At 38.9% G+C, this 17,482-nt stretch overlaps 1 protein-coding gene across 3 annotated transcripts; it reads left to right on the top strand.

Moving 5' to 3' along the window:
• Window positions 3,023-16,929, top strand: LOC109716475 (L-Ala-D/L-amino acid epimerase). Of its 3 annotated transcripts, none has more exons than XM_020241946.1 (7): window positions 3,023-3,667; window positions 13,447-13,557; window positions 13,655-13,871; window positions 14,460-14,793; window positions 14,939-15,000; window positions 15,184-15,219; window positions 15,319-15,519. In XM_020241946.1, exons 1-7 carry the CDS (start codon window positions 3,164-3,166, stop codon window positions 15,357-15,359), a joined length of 1,305 nt encoding a protein of 434 aa, XP_020097535.1. In that variant the 5' UTR covers window positions 3,023-3,163; the 3' UTR covers window positions 15,360-15,519. The 3 variants fall into 3 exon arrangements, 2 of the variants coding, with proteins under 2 accessions (XP_020097535.1, XP_020097534.1); XR_002217930.1 differs by adding an exon at window positions 16,417-16,929 and having other exon boundaries at window positions 3,034-3,667; window positions 15,184-15,355; XM_020241945.1 differs by having other exon boundaries at window positions 3,034-3,667; window positions 15,184-15,519.

The following is a 17,482-nucleotide window of genomic DNA, read 5'->3' as shown; positions in this document are numbered from 1 at the left end:
TATAGTAGTTCTACACTATATATATATATATATTAAAAAATATATAAAAATAATATATTTTAATTATATATAGGCTGAGCGAATAATCTTAGTTTAGTAAAAATTAGGCCAATGTTGTTGGCCCATAAAAACAAATCCAATAGACAAATAAAAGAGCAAAATTTTACTAAATTTATACATTTTTTCTTTCTTTCTTTCATTCACAAAGCTCTAAATTTTTAATATATTTCTCTCTTTCTCTTTTTCTGTCTCTCACACTAAGTGGCCAAGCCGGAAGCCCTCCAAATTACCAAGTAACAGCATATGCCCGCCGTTGCCTACATGACTATTAATTGTATGATTGAGAAAATATACAGAATATTTTTAAAATAAAAAATTATTATTCATATAAAATTTTAATTTTAGTTATATATGATTGGATAGTTTAATCCAATATTTATATTTTTGTATCAAATTATAGATAATGTTCTATACAAATTAAACTATTGATCGTATGATGTTGAGAATTTCAAGCGGCTCGTTTAGGGCTCGAGCTCGCTCGACTCGAAATTAGGCTCGCTCGAGTTCGGCTTGAATTAATTTCAATCCAAGCTTGAGCTTAAATTTAAGCTCGAAATTAATTTCAAGCCGAATTTGAGCCGAGGTAAGCTCGCTCGAGCTCGGCTCGTTTCCACCCCTACTCGTATCCCGAGAATTGAGGTATTTAAAGTAGCGCTAAGTCACCAAAGTGGAGGACTTAGGCTGCTCTCAGGTTGCACCTTGCAGGGCTATGTACTGGTACAGCCTTGATGGTTGTACCGGAACAGGTTTTGTACCGGTACACTTTGATGATTGTACCGGTACAAATGTGATTTTCAGGCAACCCGAGCCTTGGGTTTGTGTGTTCGGGGGTTTTGTACCGGTACACTTTCCCATGTACCGGTACACTTTGCCAGACTGCAATCTGGATGTTTTTGAGGGGTGATTTTGGAATTATAGCATTACTACAAATTGTAAGTTTTGGGGTGTCCAAAGATCTATCTAGATTGTATCCAATACCTAGAGAGGGGTGAATAGGTGTAGCGGCCAAAAACCACAAATCTCGATGCAATAAAAGTAAATGCTGAAAATAAAAATCACACCGAGATTTACGTGGGAAAACTCCAACTTGGAGTAAAAAATTCACGGAACCAACACGCGAAAAAATAATTTACTAAGAGAAAAGATTACAATGTGATTACTGACTCCACGGACTCGACTTCTCTTAACCTCCTATGAATCTCGCGCAATCCTCCGGGTTGTCCACGCCCTCACGTTCGAATCCACGAACGCCTCGCACACGTCCGAATCCACGAACNTTTTATATCATAATATTATACTTTTTTTATTAAATACTCAACTTATAGATTATAAAAGTCGGAGCGTACACACTCTAGGGACCACAGACCGACACCCCCGAACAGCTGTCGAGACCACTCACAGCCCTGTTCAGGCTCAGCGCAACCGCAGTTTCTCTGCGTTTTGCCTGAGGCACGCTGCGCTCTCGTCGGAAGTCGCTTCTTTAGACGTTTTATCGTCTAAAAGGACGACCGACATGGCCATGTCGGTCGCTCCGCATGGCCATGCGATATGACCGACTCGCGCATGACGAGAGCCCAATCGAAGGACATGGCCACGCGCTAGGGCACATGGCCATGTGGTCCCATCCACTCTCCCACAAAACCAGAAAAGAGAGGGAGCAAACATAGTGGTGGGTGAAGATATATGTCCACATCTCGAGAACTCTCCCTCACAAAAACGACGAGGAGGAAGGAGAGAGAGAGAGAGATCTAACCAAACTGGCACCACTCGAGCCAACCCCTCAGGCAGCGGCTGCAGCGCGGCGCCTTGGCAAGCTCGAGCACAAACAGTGGCACTATCGTGCTCCTCCGACCCGCTCGTATCAAAAAGCGGCAGGAACGACAGTGTGTCCATGAACCACAACAGCTCCACTCATAAGTCGTAAAGAAACCTAAAAACCTGTTTAAGAATGCTGAAGTTGAGCTTCTCTACAACAAACGACTTAAAGTGGCAGCTGACAAACATAAAACCGAGCAAGAGCTGCATCCTCGTAGCCTAACGCTGCTCTGAACCAAACAACCTAAGCCCTGACGCTCTCCTTAGGTGCTTCGGGAATGTACGCTTAAAACCACTTCCAATCGAGCCAGCTTAGGGCAAAGATGAGTCGACGACACCTAAAACCTGACTTAACTCCTTAAAACCGCAAAAATCAAACCTCAAGCGAGCTAAAGCTCTGAGCCCGTAAAAACCAGTTAGGTCGTCCACCACAACGTCGGCTCCCACAAGGCACGACGGTCCCTAATCGCTCGCTCCACCCAATGTAGCCAAAATAGAGGATTCAAGTGTTAGCAGTTGTACATATCTAGAACTCAAACTATTAAATAAGATCGAGCTTAAGTACCTAATATACTATCTTACGTTTAGACTTAAACCTCGTATACCATTATTTAATTCATCTAATATATACAACCTGAACATTTCATATAATTATTTTGTACTTTGAACTATTGGACATATTTTTGTATCAAATTATAGATAATGTTCTATACAAATTAAACTATTGATCGTATGATGTTGAGAATTTCAAACGGCTCGTTTAGGGCTCGAGCTCGACTCGAAATTAGGCTCGCTCGAGCTCGACTCGAATTAATTTCAATCTAAATTTGAGCTTAAATTTAGACTCGAAATTAATTTCAAACCGAATTTGAGCCGAAATAAGCTCCCTCGAGCTCCGCTCGTTTCCACCCCTGGTTCAGCCCAATGCCCAAAGTACTTTAGTACGAAACAAATTAGAAAAAGGAAAAGGCCAACGTGGCTTCTGCTACCTGGAAAGGACAGTCTGCAACAAGTTGCAAGATGAGACAGGCAAAAAATCGAAAGAAAGCGTCGGTGACGATAAAACAGATCAGCATTCAGCAGCAATCAGCATGCTGCGGCATCTCCACCCCCACTTCGTCATTTTCAAATGGAATTAATAATTGTTGCTCTCTTTATATTATATTATATTATTATATATTATTTATTTAAGCACTAAACACTATAATGTTACCAATCCAATCCTTTTCCCCGCTTATATTAGTCCGTCCTCCTTCGGTCCCTTTCCCATCCTTCTGCCGCCTGACATATGGCTCCACCGCTCGCCTCTTCCGCGCTCTCCTCCCCGTCCTTCTCCTCCTTCTCCCTCACGGCCGCCTCCTCCTCCTCCTCCTCCTCCTCCCCGTCCGGAAGAAACTTCCTTGTCTGCGGCGGCGTCTCCTCCCGCCGCCTCTCATCGGCGATGACGGCGACGACCGGTACCTTCGGCTTCGACAGCCTCAAGGACACCTTCTCGGTCGACGTCGGCCGCGCGGAGGGTCGGGCCCTCGACGTCCCGCTCGTCGCGCCCTTCACCATCGCCTCGTCCTGCCTCGACGCCGTCGCCAACGTGGCCGTCCGCGTGGAGCTCCGCAGCGGCGCCGTCGGTTGGGGGGAGGCGCCCGTGCTGCCCTCCGTCACTGCCGAGGACCAGCCCGTCGCCCTCGCCGCCGCCGCCGAGGCCTGCGCCTTTCTCGTCCGCAGCCCGCCCACCACACTTGGCGCCGCCCTCGCCGACCTCGCCCGTCTCCTCCCCGGCCACCAATTTGCTTCGGTAAGTATCTCGCGGTGCCTTTCAAACAAATTCGTTGGAGCCACTGGAGCTGAACGAAGAGAATGCAGTTAAGCCATCGGCTTTTGAAGGTTTATACCATTTAAGTGGTCAATTTTTTTCGGTTGCTCTTGCTTTCCAATTCGACTTACTATTTACTGATAATATGGATTTTTAGGAGTAAGATTTTTGTCAGAGATTTAGTGTTGCTTTAGACATTTGAACGGTGAAGATTGTAATGAATTGGGAGAGATGTACAAAGGCTCTTAAACTTTAGCACTTCTGTAAATGGAACTCCAAACTTTTAATTTGGCAAAGACCATGTAGATTTTATCAAGCAGTTTAATAGGCTTCTTCCTCAAACAAAGTTACTGATTACACAATCATTTTGGTCTCATGTCTTCCATATGTTTTTGTTTAACTTCGAAATATGAAGAAATCTATTTTTCTCTTCTAGTTATGATAATTAAGTATCGGGATTGAAGTAAAGAGTGAACCTGTCTTTGATTTTTAATTATTTTTTCCATGCGTTAGAATGAAAGTAAGAGGTTTCTTTGTATTTTAAAGCTTTACAGGATTATGTGTAGGACAAGCGCACAAAATGATTGTGTAATTAGAACTACAATTGAGTAGAGGGGACTATTAAACTACAGGTTAAGTTTAGGCTTAATTACACTTTACTACACTGTACTTTGGTGTTCTTTTCATTGGTACATTGTACTAATTTTTTATAATCTATCAATCTACATTCTGTTTTTTTTTTTTTTTTTTTTTTTTTTTTTTTTTTTTTTTTTTTGGCATCGGTTAAAATCAATCGGGTGCACTCATGATCGGGCTCGATCCGACAGTTATTATGTTGTCTAATTGGATTAGGATTAATCTCGTTTTTTAGTTGGAAAGCTAATTTGAGATAAATTCTAATCATATTAGGATAATAATTAATAACCGATTTGACCTTATCTCTTACGCACTTATTAGGATTTTGGAATCTCTTATAAATATGCGGGCGATCTCACATGAACAAAAAGAAGAAAGAGAACAAAAAAAACTAAGAGAAAAACGTAGAAACCATATCCTCCATTAACCTATTATTCTAGAGGGTCTTGAACAGTGGATTTGCGATCGTGCTCGTTTGTAGTTCGATCCACCGCGAGTTTGGAGCGTTAGAAGACCTTCAAGGACGATCTGAGGACATGTGAATCAACCTTTACGATCCGGGCTCGTCGCGTTCTAGCGCGAATCGCTTTCGTAAAAAAGTACGAACGAATACTTTCGCTGCGTTTTACATTTGGTATGAGAGCCAATCACCAGTAGGAAATGTGTGGCGAGCCTCGGCTGAGCCAGAGTCTGAAAAATAAGGTGATAAGCTATGCCGGAGTTTGTATGACAAGGTGATCGCTATGCCAGCGTTTGGATGACAAGGCTAGCGAGACGAGTCTAACATAGCTTGGTGATCTTGGGCTGTGTGTGTAATTGGACTGACGAGGACGTTAGGGCTTTAACGGGGGAAGTTTGTCACACTCCAATAATCCCACATCGGATATGGGATAAGAGACTTAGACATTAGTAATAATAACTGGGTTTAAGTATTTTGGGCCGGTGGTTGGCATAGTAAATTATGCTTTTACTCCGAAATATTTTGCGCAATTTAATTAAATAATTAAAAATTTTGACATATGATGTGTGATGTGATTATGAGCATAGCGAAGTTTTCCTTTACGCATCTATGATCTAATTTTTAATTTATTTAATTAGAGATGCGGCAAAATTGAATACTTGTATTGTGTGCTAATTTTATAATATCTTTTTTTTTTTTTTTCTGCACATTATGTGAACTTAGTGAGATTTAATGGCCTCCAAACAAGTTGTTGCGGATTTAATCAAAGGTGAGAAATTGGATGGTGATAATTATGATGTTTGGCACCGTAAAATTCAGTATGTTCTCGCTGAGCAAGAAGTTCTAGAAAATTTGAGTAATAAAATGGACCAACTCACAGAGGGCACCAGTGCCCAGGCTTACCGAGATATGGAAGCCTATAATAATTGGCTTAAAAAGGATCGCATTGCTCGCATCATTTTGCTGAGTAGTATGCAGAATGATCTCTTGTGCGAGTATGAGCAGTATCCGACTGCATATGACATGTGGGAAGCTCTCAAAGCTAAATTTGGTGCGGCTTCGACCATAAGGTTGCGTAGTCTGACTATGCGGTTTGACAGTTATAAGAAACGTTCCGATCACACTATGAAACAGCACGTAAGAATAATGTCAAACATGATTCGCGAGTTAAAGTCGGCTGGCGGCACCTTGACTGATGAGCAGCAGATCCAAGCTATGATTCACTCCCTTCCCAATTCGTGGGAATATATACGAGTAAATTTGACACACAATGAAAATGTCAAAACTTTTGAGGATGTTGCGCGGCATCTGGAGTTGGAGGAGGAGCGCCTTGAGGCTGTTAAAACTCCAACTGCCAATACTGCTGAGTCAAACTTTTGTAGAACATGTGGGCTCAAGCAAAAGAGGACTATCGGGCCTTAAAATCGTAGCGGATCCACGCCAAAGAACGCAAAGAACACTAAAAGAAAGAAAAACAAATGAGGTGGCAAGAAAGACAAGTCAAAGATGGCCTGTTTCAATTGTAATCAGCAGGGACACTTTGCTCGTGATTGCACTGAGCTGAAGAAGGTACCTTGCGATCCCGATTCTCGCTCTTTTGTTTCTTCTAACACGTTTGTTGCTGAATCTCTTCTTGTGTGGATTGTAAACTCAGGAGCAACAGACCACGTAGCGAGGGATTGGATGGAATTCGTCGAGTACCGTTGTGTGCCTGCTGGGAGCAGAAAAGTATACATATGGAATGATTCCAGTGTCGATGTATTAGGTGTTGGCACATACAAGTTGATCATGCAAGGTGGTCGAACTTTATATCTACATGATGTACTTTATGCTTCAGGAATTCGGCGAAACTTGTTTTCTATTCTTGCTATGCTACAGTTAGGTTTTTCTTTTCGTTTTGAGAATGATGTAGTTAAAATTCATCTTGAAACTATTTATTATGAAAGAGGTTTTATTTCAAATAGTTTTATGATTTTGGACATTGATTATAATAATTATGATAGTGGTTCTTTTTCCTTGCTATTTTCTATTGAGAATGATCACAATGTTTCAATTAAATGGCATGCACGTCATGGTCATATTGGACATGATAGAATGACTAGATTAGTTAGAGACGGGTTATTGAGCTCGCTTACTAAAGTCGGCCTGCCTATATGTGAATATTGTTTAGCAAGAAAAGCAACCCGGAAATCATTTAATAAAGCTTCTATGGTAGAATTTTCTTTACAATTGATCCATTCTGACATTTGTGGTCCAATGAGTGTGAGGGTAAGACATGGTGCTTTTTTACTTCACCACATTTATAGATGACCATACGCGCTTCGATCATGTGTATCTGATCTCCCATAAGCCTGAAGTATTGGATTGTTTTAGACGTTATATAAATGAGGTTGAGAATCAAATAGATATGAAAATTAAAACCTTAAGAACTGATCGAGGTCGCGAGTATCTATCTGAACAATTCAAGAAATTGTGTGATGAAAAGGGAATAATCAGATAGCTAACAATTCTTAGCACTCCGCAGCAAAATGGTGTAACGGAGAGAAGAAATAGTAACTTTCTTGACATGGTTAGATCAATGATGGCACAAGCAAATTTGCCTATCTCCTTTTGGGGAAACACATTGTTAACTGCTGCTGCCTACATTATTAATCGTATATCCTTCAAGACAGTACCTTCCACCCCTTATGAATTATGGATAGGCAGAAAATCAAATTTGGAGCACCTGCGTCCTTGGGGTTCGGCAACTTATGTACACAACACTTCTCACAAGCATGGGAAGTTGGGTCATAGAGGAAAGAAGTGTATTTTTATAAGATACCCTAAACACTTTAAGGAATACGTGTTCATCGAAAAGCAGCCAAATGGAAGTTTGACTGAGATTGAGTCGCGAGATGTTGAATTCCTCGAGGAGGATTTTTTTTTTATAGAAATGAGGTTCAAAATGAAATTGAGTTTCATGAGATGGATGACTTTGACATTGGCGCTTCTATTCGTTCAATCGAGGCAGAGGAGGCGACTTCGATACCTCCTAGGGATAGTGGGAGTGACTTACCTTTAGATAAGAAGCATCAACTTCGTAGGAACACACGTGTGGGCATTCCTCGTCGTCGTTTTGACATTGAGGGGGAAGCTTTCATGGTTGCTGCTCATGATGATGATGAGTCTAGGTCTTTTCTAAAGGCTCTCTCATTACCTACTCATAAGGAACGGCTGGATGCAATGATGGAGGAAATAGAATCGATGAAGTCAAATCATGTATGGGACTTGGTTGACTTGCCGCCAGGGCGCAAAACAATCAGGAATAAAATGGGTTCTCAAGATTAAGCGCAAGATAGACGGTTCAATCAATAGGTATAGGGCTCGCCTGGTAGCAAAGGGTTTTACCCAACAAGAAGGCGTTGATTACGAGAAAACCTTCTCTCCTATCGTAAGGTTTGTTTCGATCTGCCTAATCCTGGCCATTGTTGCGTGTTTGAATTTGGAACTTTACCAAATGGACGTTAAACTGCATTTCTCAATGGAGAACTGGATGAAGAGATCTATATGGATCAGCCTGCTGGCTTCTCTTAAAGGATGAGGAGCATAAAGTTTGTAAGCTCCGACGATCCATTTATGGATTAAAGCAGTCCTCCAGGCAGTGGTATATTCGATTTCATCGAGCCATCACTGAAGATGGGTTTACGATGATTGAAGAAGATCACTGTGTGTATATTAAACGGTTCAAAGAAATTTTTTAATCCTTTTCTTATATGTTGATGACATCCTATTAGCTGGGAATAATAAGGAGATGATTGTCGCGACTTAGACGTGGCTGTCCTCTAATTTTGAGATGAAGGACATGGTGAAGTGAATTATGTGCTCGGAGTTAAGATCCTACAAAATCGTTCAAAAAAAATTTTAGGCCTGTCTCAAGAGACTTCCCTAAGAAAAGTTTTAGAACGATTTCAGATGCACAATTGCAAACCCATTGACACTCCTATTGCTAAAGGTGAGAGTCAACCTTAAATAGTGCCCTTAAACTTTTGAAGAGAATGATAAGATGAATCGGATTCCATATGCTAATACGGTCGGGAGCCTGATGTATGCTATGATGTGTACTCGGCCTGATATATCCTATGCCGCGGGCTTGGTTAGTAGTTTTCAGTCCAATCCGGGATTGGACCACTGGAAGGCTGTTAAAAGGATACTTCGTTATCTCAGAGGCACAATAGATTATGTGCTGTGCTATCAAGGGACGGATTTACGTCTCATCGGTTATAGCGATGCGGATTGGACTGGTGACCTAGATGAGCGTAAGTCGACCTCAGGATATGCATTCTTGCTTGACAATGACGCCATATCTTGGAGTAGTAAGAAACAGACCTGCGTAGCTCTTTCCACCATGGAGGCGGAGTTCGTGGCGTGTTTTGCAGCAGCTCAGGAGGCTATCTGGTTGAGGAGGTTCCTTCGAGATATTGGGATTGTCGCTTGTTCTTTCGTTTCTGTTACGTTCTATTGTGATATTATGACAACGATTGCATACTCGAAGGACTTGAAATATCATGGCAAGACAAAGCACATCGATTTAAAGTATCACTTTGTTCGTGAGGCAGTGGCGCAGAAGGAAATAATCCCGGAACACATCTCTATGAGTTGCATGGTTGCAGATCCTCTGACTAAGCCTATTGTTAGAGAATCCTTTTTGGCTCATGTTAAAGCTCTTGGACTTCGTAGGATTTGATTGTGTAGACAGTCGATTATTTTTTAGCCATTTCTTTTTGTAATATTTTTGGTTGTTTAATTACAAATTATTATTTTGGCAAAGATATTTGGTAAGATTAGCACACGTACATATATTTCTTATATTGTTGTAGAACGGATTGATAGTATGTTGCAGGCCGATTGGCCCTCTCACACGGACAATCATTCTTTTCGATGCTGTAGAGAGCGAGCGAAAATTGAGACATTAATGGAAGCCGCCTTCGTTGGCATCAAGATGAGGTCATTAATGAGACCGCATACGAATAGTCCCACAATTCGTATGGCCTGTACATTAAGAGTCGGATGTGAGCTTATTGTTTGGCGCTTGAGATAGCGAGCAAATGGAGAACTCAAGCTAGACACTTCGGGAATGACTGAGCTAAGATCCGTATAACATTGAGAAAAACATACGCACATTGAGATTCTCCGTCATAGCATGTATTTCATAGTATATGTGCTGGGCGACAAAATAATTAAGATAAGTGAATGAATCCCTGCTTCCTCATTGTGTGAGTTCTTATGGACATTATTTTGAGGCGATGTCCCATATATTTTAGATGCTCTTAGTGATTTGACTATGTCATTAAGTGAAAGAATTGATGTTGCTACTTTGGCATGTTTCCTACGGCTATGAGTGATGTGGCTTTACGGGACATTGCTGGGAAAGCAAACAGTTCTCAAATTGGTGGCATGAGTGCTCAAGGCAGACTAGTTGAATTACATGCAGACACTTTGACTCATTGTCGAGAAATTGTGTCGCTTCAGCATAGCGAAACAATCATGAGTATAGTGTCATAATGTGCGCAATGGAGGTTAGCATGTCTCTTTGAGGGATTAGAAATGTTGAACCTGATGTAATTTAATGGTCTAGGGCATCACGAGTCTAATATTTTTTTATTTGAGAGTTGATGTCTCTATGCTGGCCGTATGCGGTTTCTAATATAGAGCTCCCAAAATGCAGGTTGACTCGGCGATCGCACTGTTCATTTCTCTGCATGAATAGAATTAATAGTGGTGTAAATGTTGAGGAAGTGGTTACGATGGCATCGATCCCGCTACGTGCAAGTGGGAGATGTTGGCATTCAGTTAAATCAAATCGGGTGCGCCTATGATTGGGCTCGCCGACTGTTATTATGTTGTCTAATTGGATTAGGATTAATCTTGCTTTTAAATTGGAAAGCTAATTAGAGATAAATTCTAATCATATTAGGATAACAATTAATAATCGATTTGGCCTTATCTCTTACTCGCCTATTAGGATTTTGAAATCTCTTATAAATATGCGGGCGATCTCACATAAAAAAAATATAATAAAGAGAAGAAGAAAACTAAGAGAAAAACGTAGAAACCATATCTTCCATTAACCTATTATTCTAGAGAGTCTTGAACGGTGGATTTGCGATCGTGCTCGTTTGTAGTTCGATCCACTACTCATACTCGCTTAACATATGCCCTGCCACTTTTAACTAGTATTTTTTAATAGTTTTCACATGAAATTATAGGCTTATTACTTATAGTGTAGGGATTGAAAAAAAAAAAGATTGTTGAGTGGTGCCTTTGAAAAAAATATAGCACAATGTAGAAAGTAAAAAAACTTGTAAAGTACAGTGTAGTATAATGCAATGATGCCTAAAGTTTATATGGTCGAATTACCAAAATTAAAAGTTCGAAGCTACGTTTACAAAGCTGCCAAAGTTTAGAGGGTCTTTGTACATTTTTCCGGTAACGGATTCATTTGCATGAATTATGAATTGGTCTTGGACTGCTTCATCTCCATCATTTGAAATCAAAACTGACACTTCAGGAGTATGGAAACTTGGATAACAGCTTATTCCATATTGTGATCTCTTCTTTAAAATTGTTCTGCATAATGTATTCTTATTAAAGTCCGTCCTTTTCTCAAAAAATTTGGAATTTGCTGAGATATTCACCATTTTTCATAATATAGAATTCTTGAAATGTACAACACTTACATTTGAGTTAGCATGATTGTCTTGCCATCATTTACGTGCGAGCTTTGCTCTTGATCGGATTGCCTTTTTGTTCATAGGTTGGATGCTGGGTCTCTGTTCCTAACGATAGTTCATCTAGTCTTGATTACACTTTACTACACTATATTGTAGAGTTTTTTTTTTTTTATTTGCTACATTGTACTTAGTTTTTTTATGTTTTTCAAAGACACCACTAAAAATTATCGTGTTCTTGTCAATCTATATACTACTGTCAATAAACTTATTAATAGTTGAAAGTTGGTTGCTCCATAAAAAGCACAGTAGCAGATAGAGTATATTAAGCCCATTTTGATGGGAAAAAACAATAGAGCACCAATAAATAGTGGGGAAATGATTGAGGAAAATTTGACGGAAGCTCCCAATGTCTATTTTGAAGGCCCATTTAACCATCTATATAGATGCTTTTATGCTTGTTGTTACCTCCAGATAGTGCTTCTTGGTAGAGCTGCTTACTTCTATCTAAAACAATAGGTTTGTTCACAGTAGTATAGAGATTAGCCAGAAAACGGTAGTTCAGAGTTATATATAAAAAGGGAAAAAAACTCAAGTAGCAAATGAAAATAACCTTAAAGCATGGTGTAGAGATTGGAAGAAAATGATAATTCAATGGTGTCTTTGAAAAAAAAATAGTACAGTGTAGCAAGTGGAGAACAATCCTGAAGTTTTGGAATGAAAATCGGGACAATATAGATCTTTTGAAATATATAATACATACACCACTCTCTGTTCCTTGGAATAGTGCATCTAAGCTAGCCTTGCAGGACATGACTTAATGCCATGTTAATTATAGTCCCTGAGCAACATCTTTTAATGGAACCGTGAAAGGCTTAACTTTTGTGGTAACATGATTTTTAGTCTATTTATGGCGCAAGTAACCTCATTACTAGAGAAACGGATTGATTAGGGGTTGCAGAATAAGATATGCTGAAAAGAGATTTCTAAAAAACAATTAATTTAAATACATGAAGAGAAATTTTTCTAACTCAAAAGTTGCTCATTGCAGGAGCTGTGTATACTAGAAGAATTTTGATGAAAGATTAATGTAGATCGCATTAGTGCGTCAGTAATGGTAGTGTGTAGAGGAAAGAACAAGAATAGGGGAGCCTGCAAAAGAGGAAAGTGGAATTTTAGGGAACTCCGTAATAAATAATGCATTTTCTTTTCATTATCAATCGATTACAAAGTCGTCCACTTGTGATTATTTGAAGATTTCATAAGATAAAACAACTGCCTAATAAACAAGATTTGTTGTTATCTAATTTGAAGATTGCATCTGGATAATCTAATGAGAAGTTTGGTTTAGTTAGTTGTTTTGATATTGTAAAATACATAACGTTGCATCTACACAGAACAATTTGCTTATGTACATGATAATTTGGTAGGTGTTGTGAATTTGCTTTTTCTTCCAAGTTGCCGTCACAAACATGCTAGTTTCTGAATACAATATCTGGAGGTAAACTATGTCAACTAATGCAATATTGAGACCCCCTTATAGTGCTTTCTAAAATTTAAAATGGGACAATTTACTTATGTTTTCAGTTAAAAGATATAAATTATCATTATGAAACAGTGGATGGATTTATATCACCTGGGTAAATGCAACGTTAGAGGGCAACATTAGTCAGATGTGAACAACAAAATTATTTCCTCTTAAATGTATCCTAATTGGTTTCATGGGATATAGAAGGACAACAGTAATGTCACAGACTCCCAATATGTCTCACCGAGAAAAACTTGGTATCTATGAATGTTTCTACTGAATCTCCCAGCAATTATTCACATTTAAACCCTTATCTTTTGGTCTCTCTTTTCTCTTTTCAGAATACGTTTCTCTTACAGAGTGCTTCTCCATTTCTGCTATAGGGGTGGTTTTTATGAGTGATATTATATAATTGTATCTTTGACTGAAGGTCAGAGCAGCTGTTGAGATGGCACTGATCGATGCGGTTGCTAATAGCATTTGCATTCCTTTGTGGAGCTTGTTTGGCGGAGTGTCGGATTCTATAACAACTGATATAACAGTTAGTTTTTCTCCTTTCATGTTTTCTCATTAGAGTTGCAATAATACACCCTGATTTTACTCTAAACAACCTCAAACTTTATATTATTCCAACTCAGATTCCTATCGTATCTCCCAGTGAAGCTGCTGAATTAGCTGCAAAGTACCGTAAACAAGGGTTTAGCACCTTAAAGCTCAAGGTGGGTAAAAACTTGAACTCAGATATTGAAGTATTGAGAGCGATTCGGTCTGTTCATCCTGATTGCTTGTTTATATTGGACGCAAATGAAGGATATACAGCTTATCAAGCAATTGAAGTTCTTGATAAGCTCCATGGTAAGTATCTGACTCAAATGTGCTACGCAAAAACGTGAACTATGTAAACTCGGCCGGAGGTTTCTATAGCTTTCTTTTCTTTGCTTTGTTTCTAAACAAACTGTTTTCACTTGCTATCATGGTAACCCAAAATTGCCAATGCAAAATATTACATTGTTTTTATGAAGTTCTCTGCATGCGTAAAAATGCATATTGAAGGATTTATGTGCCCATCGGTACGGGCTGTATCCACCGTGTCTTATCGTGTCAACAAGATATCAGCACGATACAGCCCCGTGCCGATAACGCAGCTTAAAACCCTCTATTCTTAAATCAGTAGGTAATTTTCTCAATTAAGTTCACAATATTTAATAAAGATACATAATAAATAGTTAGCATATTTTGTTGCTAAAGAAAATAAATATTTTATACCATTATATGTCGGCACACATGTTTTTTTTTGTGACCTGCACGCATCGGCGTGGCCCTGTGCTGGCAAGTTTCCGGCAAGACCCCCGTACCACGACACTTAAATTCTTGCTACTAGCTAGCTTTGGCCTTTCAACCTTGTTTTTAACAAAATTTTATTTTCTTTCCTTTTTAATCCAGAAATGGGGGTTACTCCTATTCTCTTTGAGCAACCTGTTCATAGAGATGATTGGGAAGGTCTTCGTCACGTTAGTTATGTGGCAAAAGAGAAATATAGCGTAGCTGTTGCTGCAGATGAAAGCTGTCGAAGTTTACTTGATGCAGAGAAAATCATACAAGGGAATCTAGCTCATGTTATCAATATCAAGCTGGCCAAGTTAGGGGTTCTTGGGGCTCTTGAGATTATTGATGTTGCAAGAAAAGCGGGGACTGCACTTATGATTGGGGGTATGGTTGAGACAAGGCTAGCAATGGGCTTCGCTGGTCATCTTGCTGCTGGGCTTGGTTGCTTTAGGTCAGACTATTCCATTTTTGCACACTCCATTTTCTGCCCTAGTTAATACGAATAAGAGCAAATATCTATTTGAAAAGGATGCCTCGTTTATCCTTAATGCTCAATTGTGCCTAGAATCTTATTTTAATCTTTTACTGCTATGCAGTTTTATTGACCTTGATACACCTCTTCTTCTATCTGAGGATCCAGTTATTGGAGGTTATGAAGGTATCTAATATAAACCATGATCATGCTAAACTTTTGCACTTTATGTTTGGATAATAATATCTTTCACAGTAGATTCTATATGTTCTAAACTTTTTTCACCTGGTCTGTACTCTATGGGTTGTAGATTTTGTGTCAAACTAGATTTCCTTGTATAGCTCTTACTAAATTTTCTTCTATTATTAGTTTCTGGTCCCGTCTACAAGTTCACTAATGCCAGAGGTCATGGTGGTTTTCTTCATTGGGACAACATTGCTTGGTGAGTCCTGTATCGATTTTCAGCTTATAAATAAAGCGTCTACAAGTTCACTAATGCCAGAGGTCATGGTGGTTTTCTTCATTGGGACAACATTGCTTGGTGAGTCCTGTATCGATTTTCAGCTTATAAATAAAGTGTTTCTATCTATTAGATAACATTATTCCGAGCACATCTTCGCTAGAGCTTTTATTCTTCTGCTGAGTCACGTTAAACTTCAATACTATAATATCTTTGTCAGTATTATCGATATGATTCATTTTGTATATGTGCAACTTCCTATCTCCTACATATCCTATAATACCTTCACATGCGCTTTGTTAGGATAAAACTCCCCTGCCCGCCCAAGGCTGAACAACATCATGTAAATTGAGTTTTGCCTAGGGAAAAATAATTAACATACATGATTTGCGCGAGTGTAATATATAAGAGTAAGAGAGAAGATAAACTTAGCTATTACAACCATTTACATACAATTAACCAAAATACAACCAGTTGATTCATAGTACATATACATGATTATTATCCATATGAAACCTCTACATGTTTTTTCCAGAATACAAAACATCTCTCATATATATATATATATATATATATATATATATATATATATATATATATATATATATATATGGGTACTCTAATGCACGGGGTCCACTACCTAGGACGCTATGCTCTTGCCGCGATCCTCGATTGCTCCGCTAGCACTGGGATTTGCAAAACAGTGGGGTGAGAACTAAAAAAAGTTCCCAGTGGGTTCGGCCGCCGATCCCGTTGACTTTTTCATTAGGTCTAATTAGGCATAAGTAGAGAGAGGAAGCAATAATGATAAATAACTAACAAGTTACTATGCCTCAAGAATATAATAATAAGATGAATAGGTATGTCACTACTGATGCAGCAAATAAATCTCATTTTATTTTTGAATGCAATTTTCTTTTATTTTGTAGGTTCGTGTTTGATTCGGATTTAAATCATTTAGTTTTAGTTGATCTGGCTAACCCAAAACCTTTTCTCCAATAAACAAGAAAACAATCTCAAAAAAGACCTTTGAAATTTTCCAAAATAAGACCTTTGAAGTTTCCAAAATTGTTTCGTTTTCTATGCATGACTCTTAGGTGACTGTTTAATGTTGAAAATGAAAAGATAATAATTTATTATAGGAGGGCTCTCAACAATACAAATACATGGTTCTTAAAGCCTTCTGGGGGAGATATTTGGATGAATAGAAAATTCTACCCTCACTCTTTATCCTTGGTGTTCTACTTTCCGACGAGATCATCGACGCTTCTTCCTCACGCCGAGATCGTTTTCTTCCTCAACTTGATCGTTGTCGCTTCTTCCTGGTGACAAGATCGGCTTCTATTTCTACCCCTCATCTTGTTCTTCTCCGTTGCCGAAGTTCTACCCGTGGTGTACCGCCCTTCTCGTTGATCATGGATCCCCCGCAATCGTGTGAACGGTGCACTTTTTGTATCTTTCAACATCTCCTGATATCCTATTATCCCATTTAATCTAGCCTTCTACCATTACCAACTATATTTGCCAAAAAATCAAACCTAAAGCTGTAAGTCCAATGAAGCCGAATTTACCTTTTAGAATTATTATATGTATTTTCAGTTGGTTGTTATTATATCATATATTGAAGGTTTATCATCATTTTAGTATTACTTCAATTCGATTTTAATTTTTGTCTTGCTGAATTTTTTGCTTCCTTACTTAAAGTTCATCGGAATTGATAAATTGAACCTAGTTTTACCTTTAAACAAAAGCAAACTTGACAATTCAATTTTGGCAATATCTCGATTTGCATCAATTGATATCAGAGCAAGTTCTTTTCGTGGGAGCGTTTGTTTTGATCTAAATAATTTTTTCTTGGTGTTCAACTTTGGGCCAAAATATTTGAAAAAAAAAAAAAAAGAGCATCACTTTTTTTGATTATCTTGTAAGCATTTGGTAATGACAGGCAATAGTGAAAATTCTCGTGATTGGAGAGAAGCATATGAAAGGCATGCAAAATCAAATGAATAACATTCAACAACTATTGGAAAGATTAACTATACAACAACAAACTACAGTTGGAGAAGATTCAGAAAGTGATCCTGATTTTGACAATCGTAGTTTACCTGCTAGAAGAAATCCTCTTTTTCAAAATCAAGGAAATATACATCGATGGTATCAGGCTATTAGAAGTGGACGTGAGTGAGTTCGAGGGTAAATTACAACCTG

This window comes from Ananas comosus, linkage group 10, assembly GCF_001540865.1.
Source record: "Ananas comosus cultivar F153 linkage group 10, ASM154086v1, whole genome shotgun sequence".
In the NCBI taxonomy this organism is placed as follows: domain Eukaryota; kingdom Viridiplantae; phylum Streptophyta; class Magnoliopsida; order Poales; family Bromeliaceae; genus Ananas; species Ananas comosus.
The sequence above is the reverse complement of the archived record's forward strand: the minus strand, read 5'-3'. Positions and strand labels throughout refer to the sequence as shown.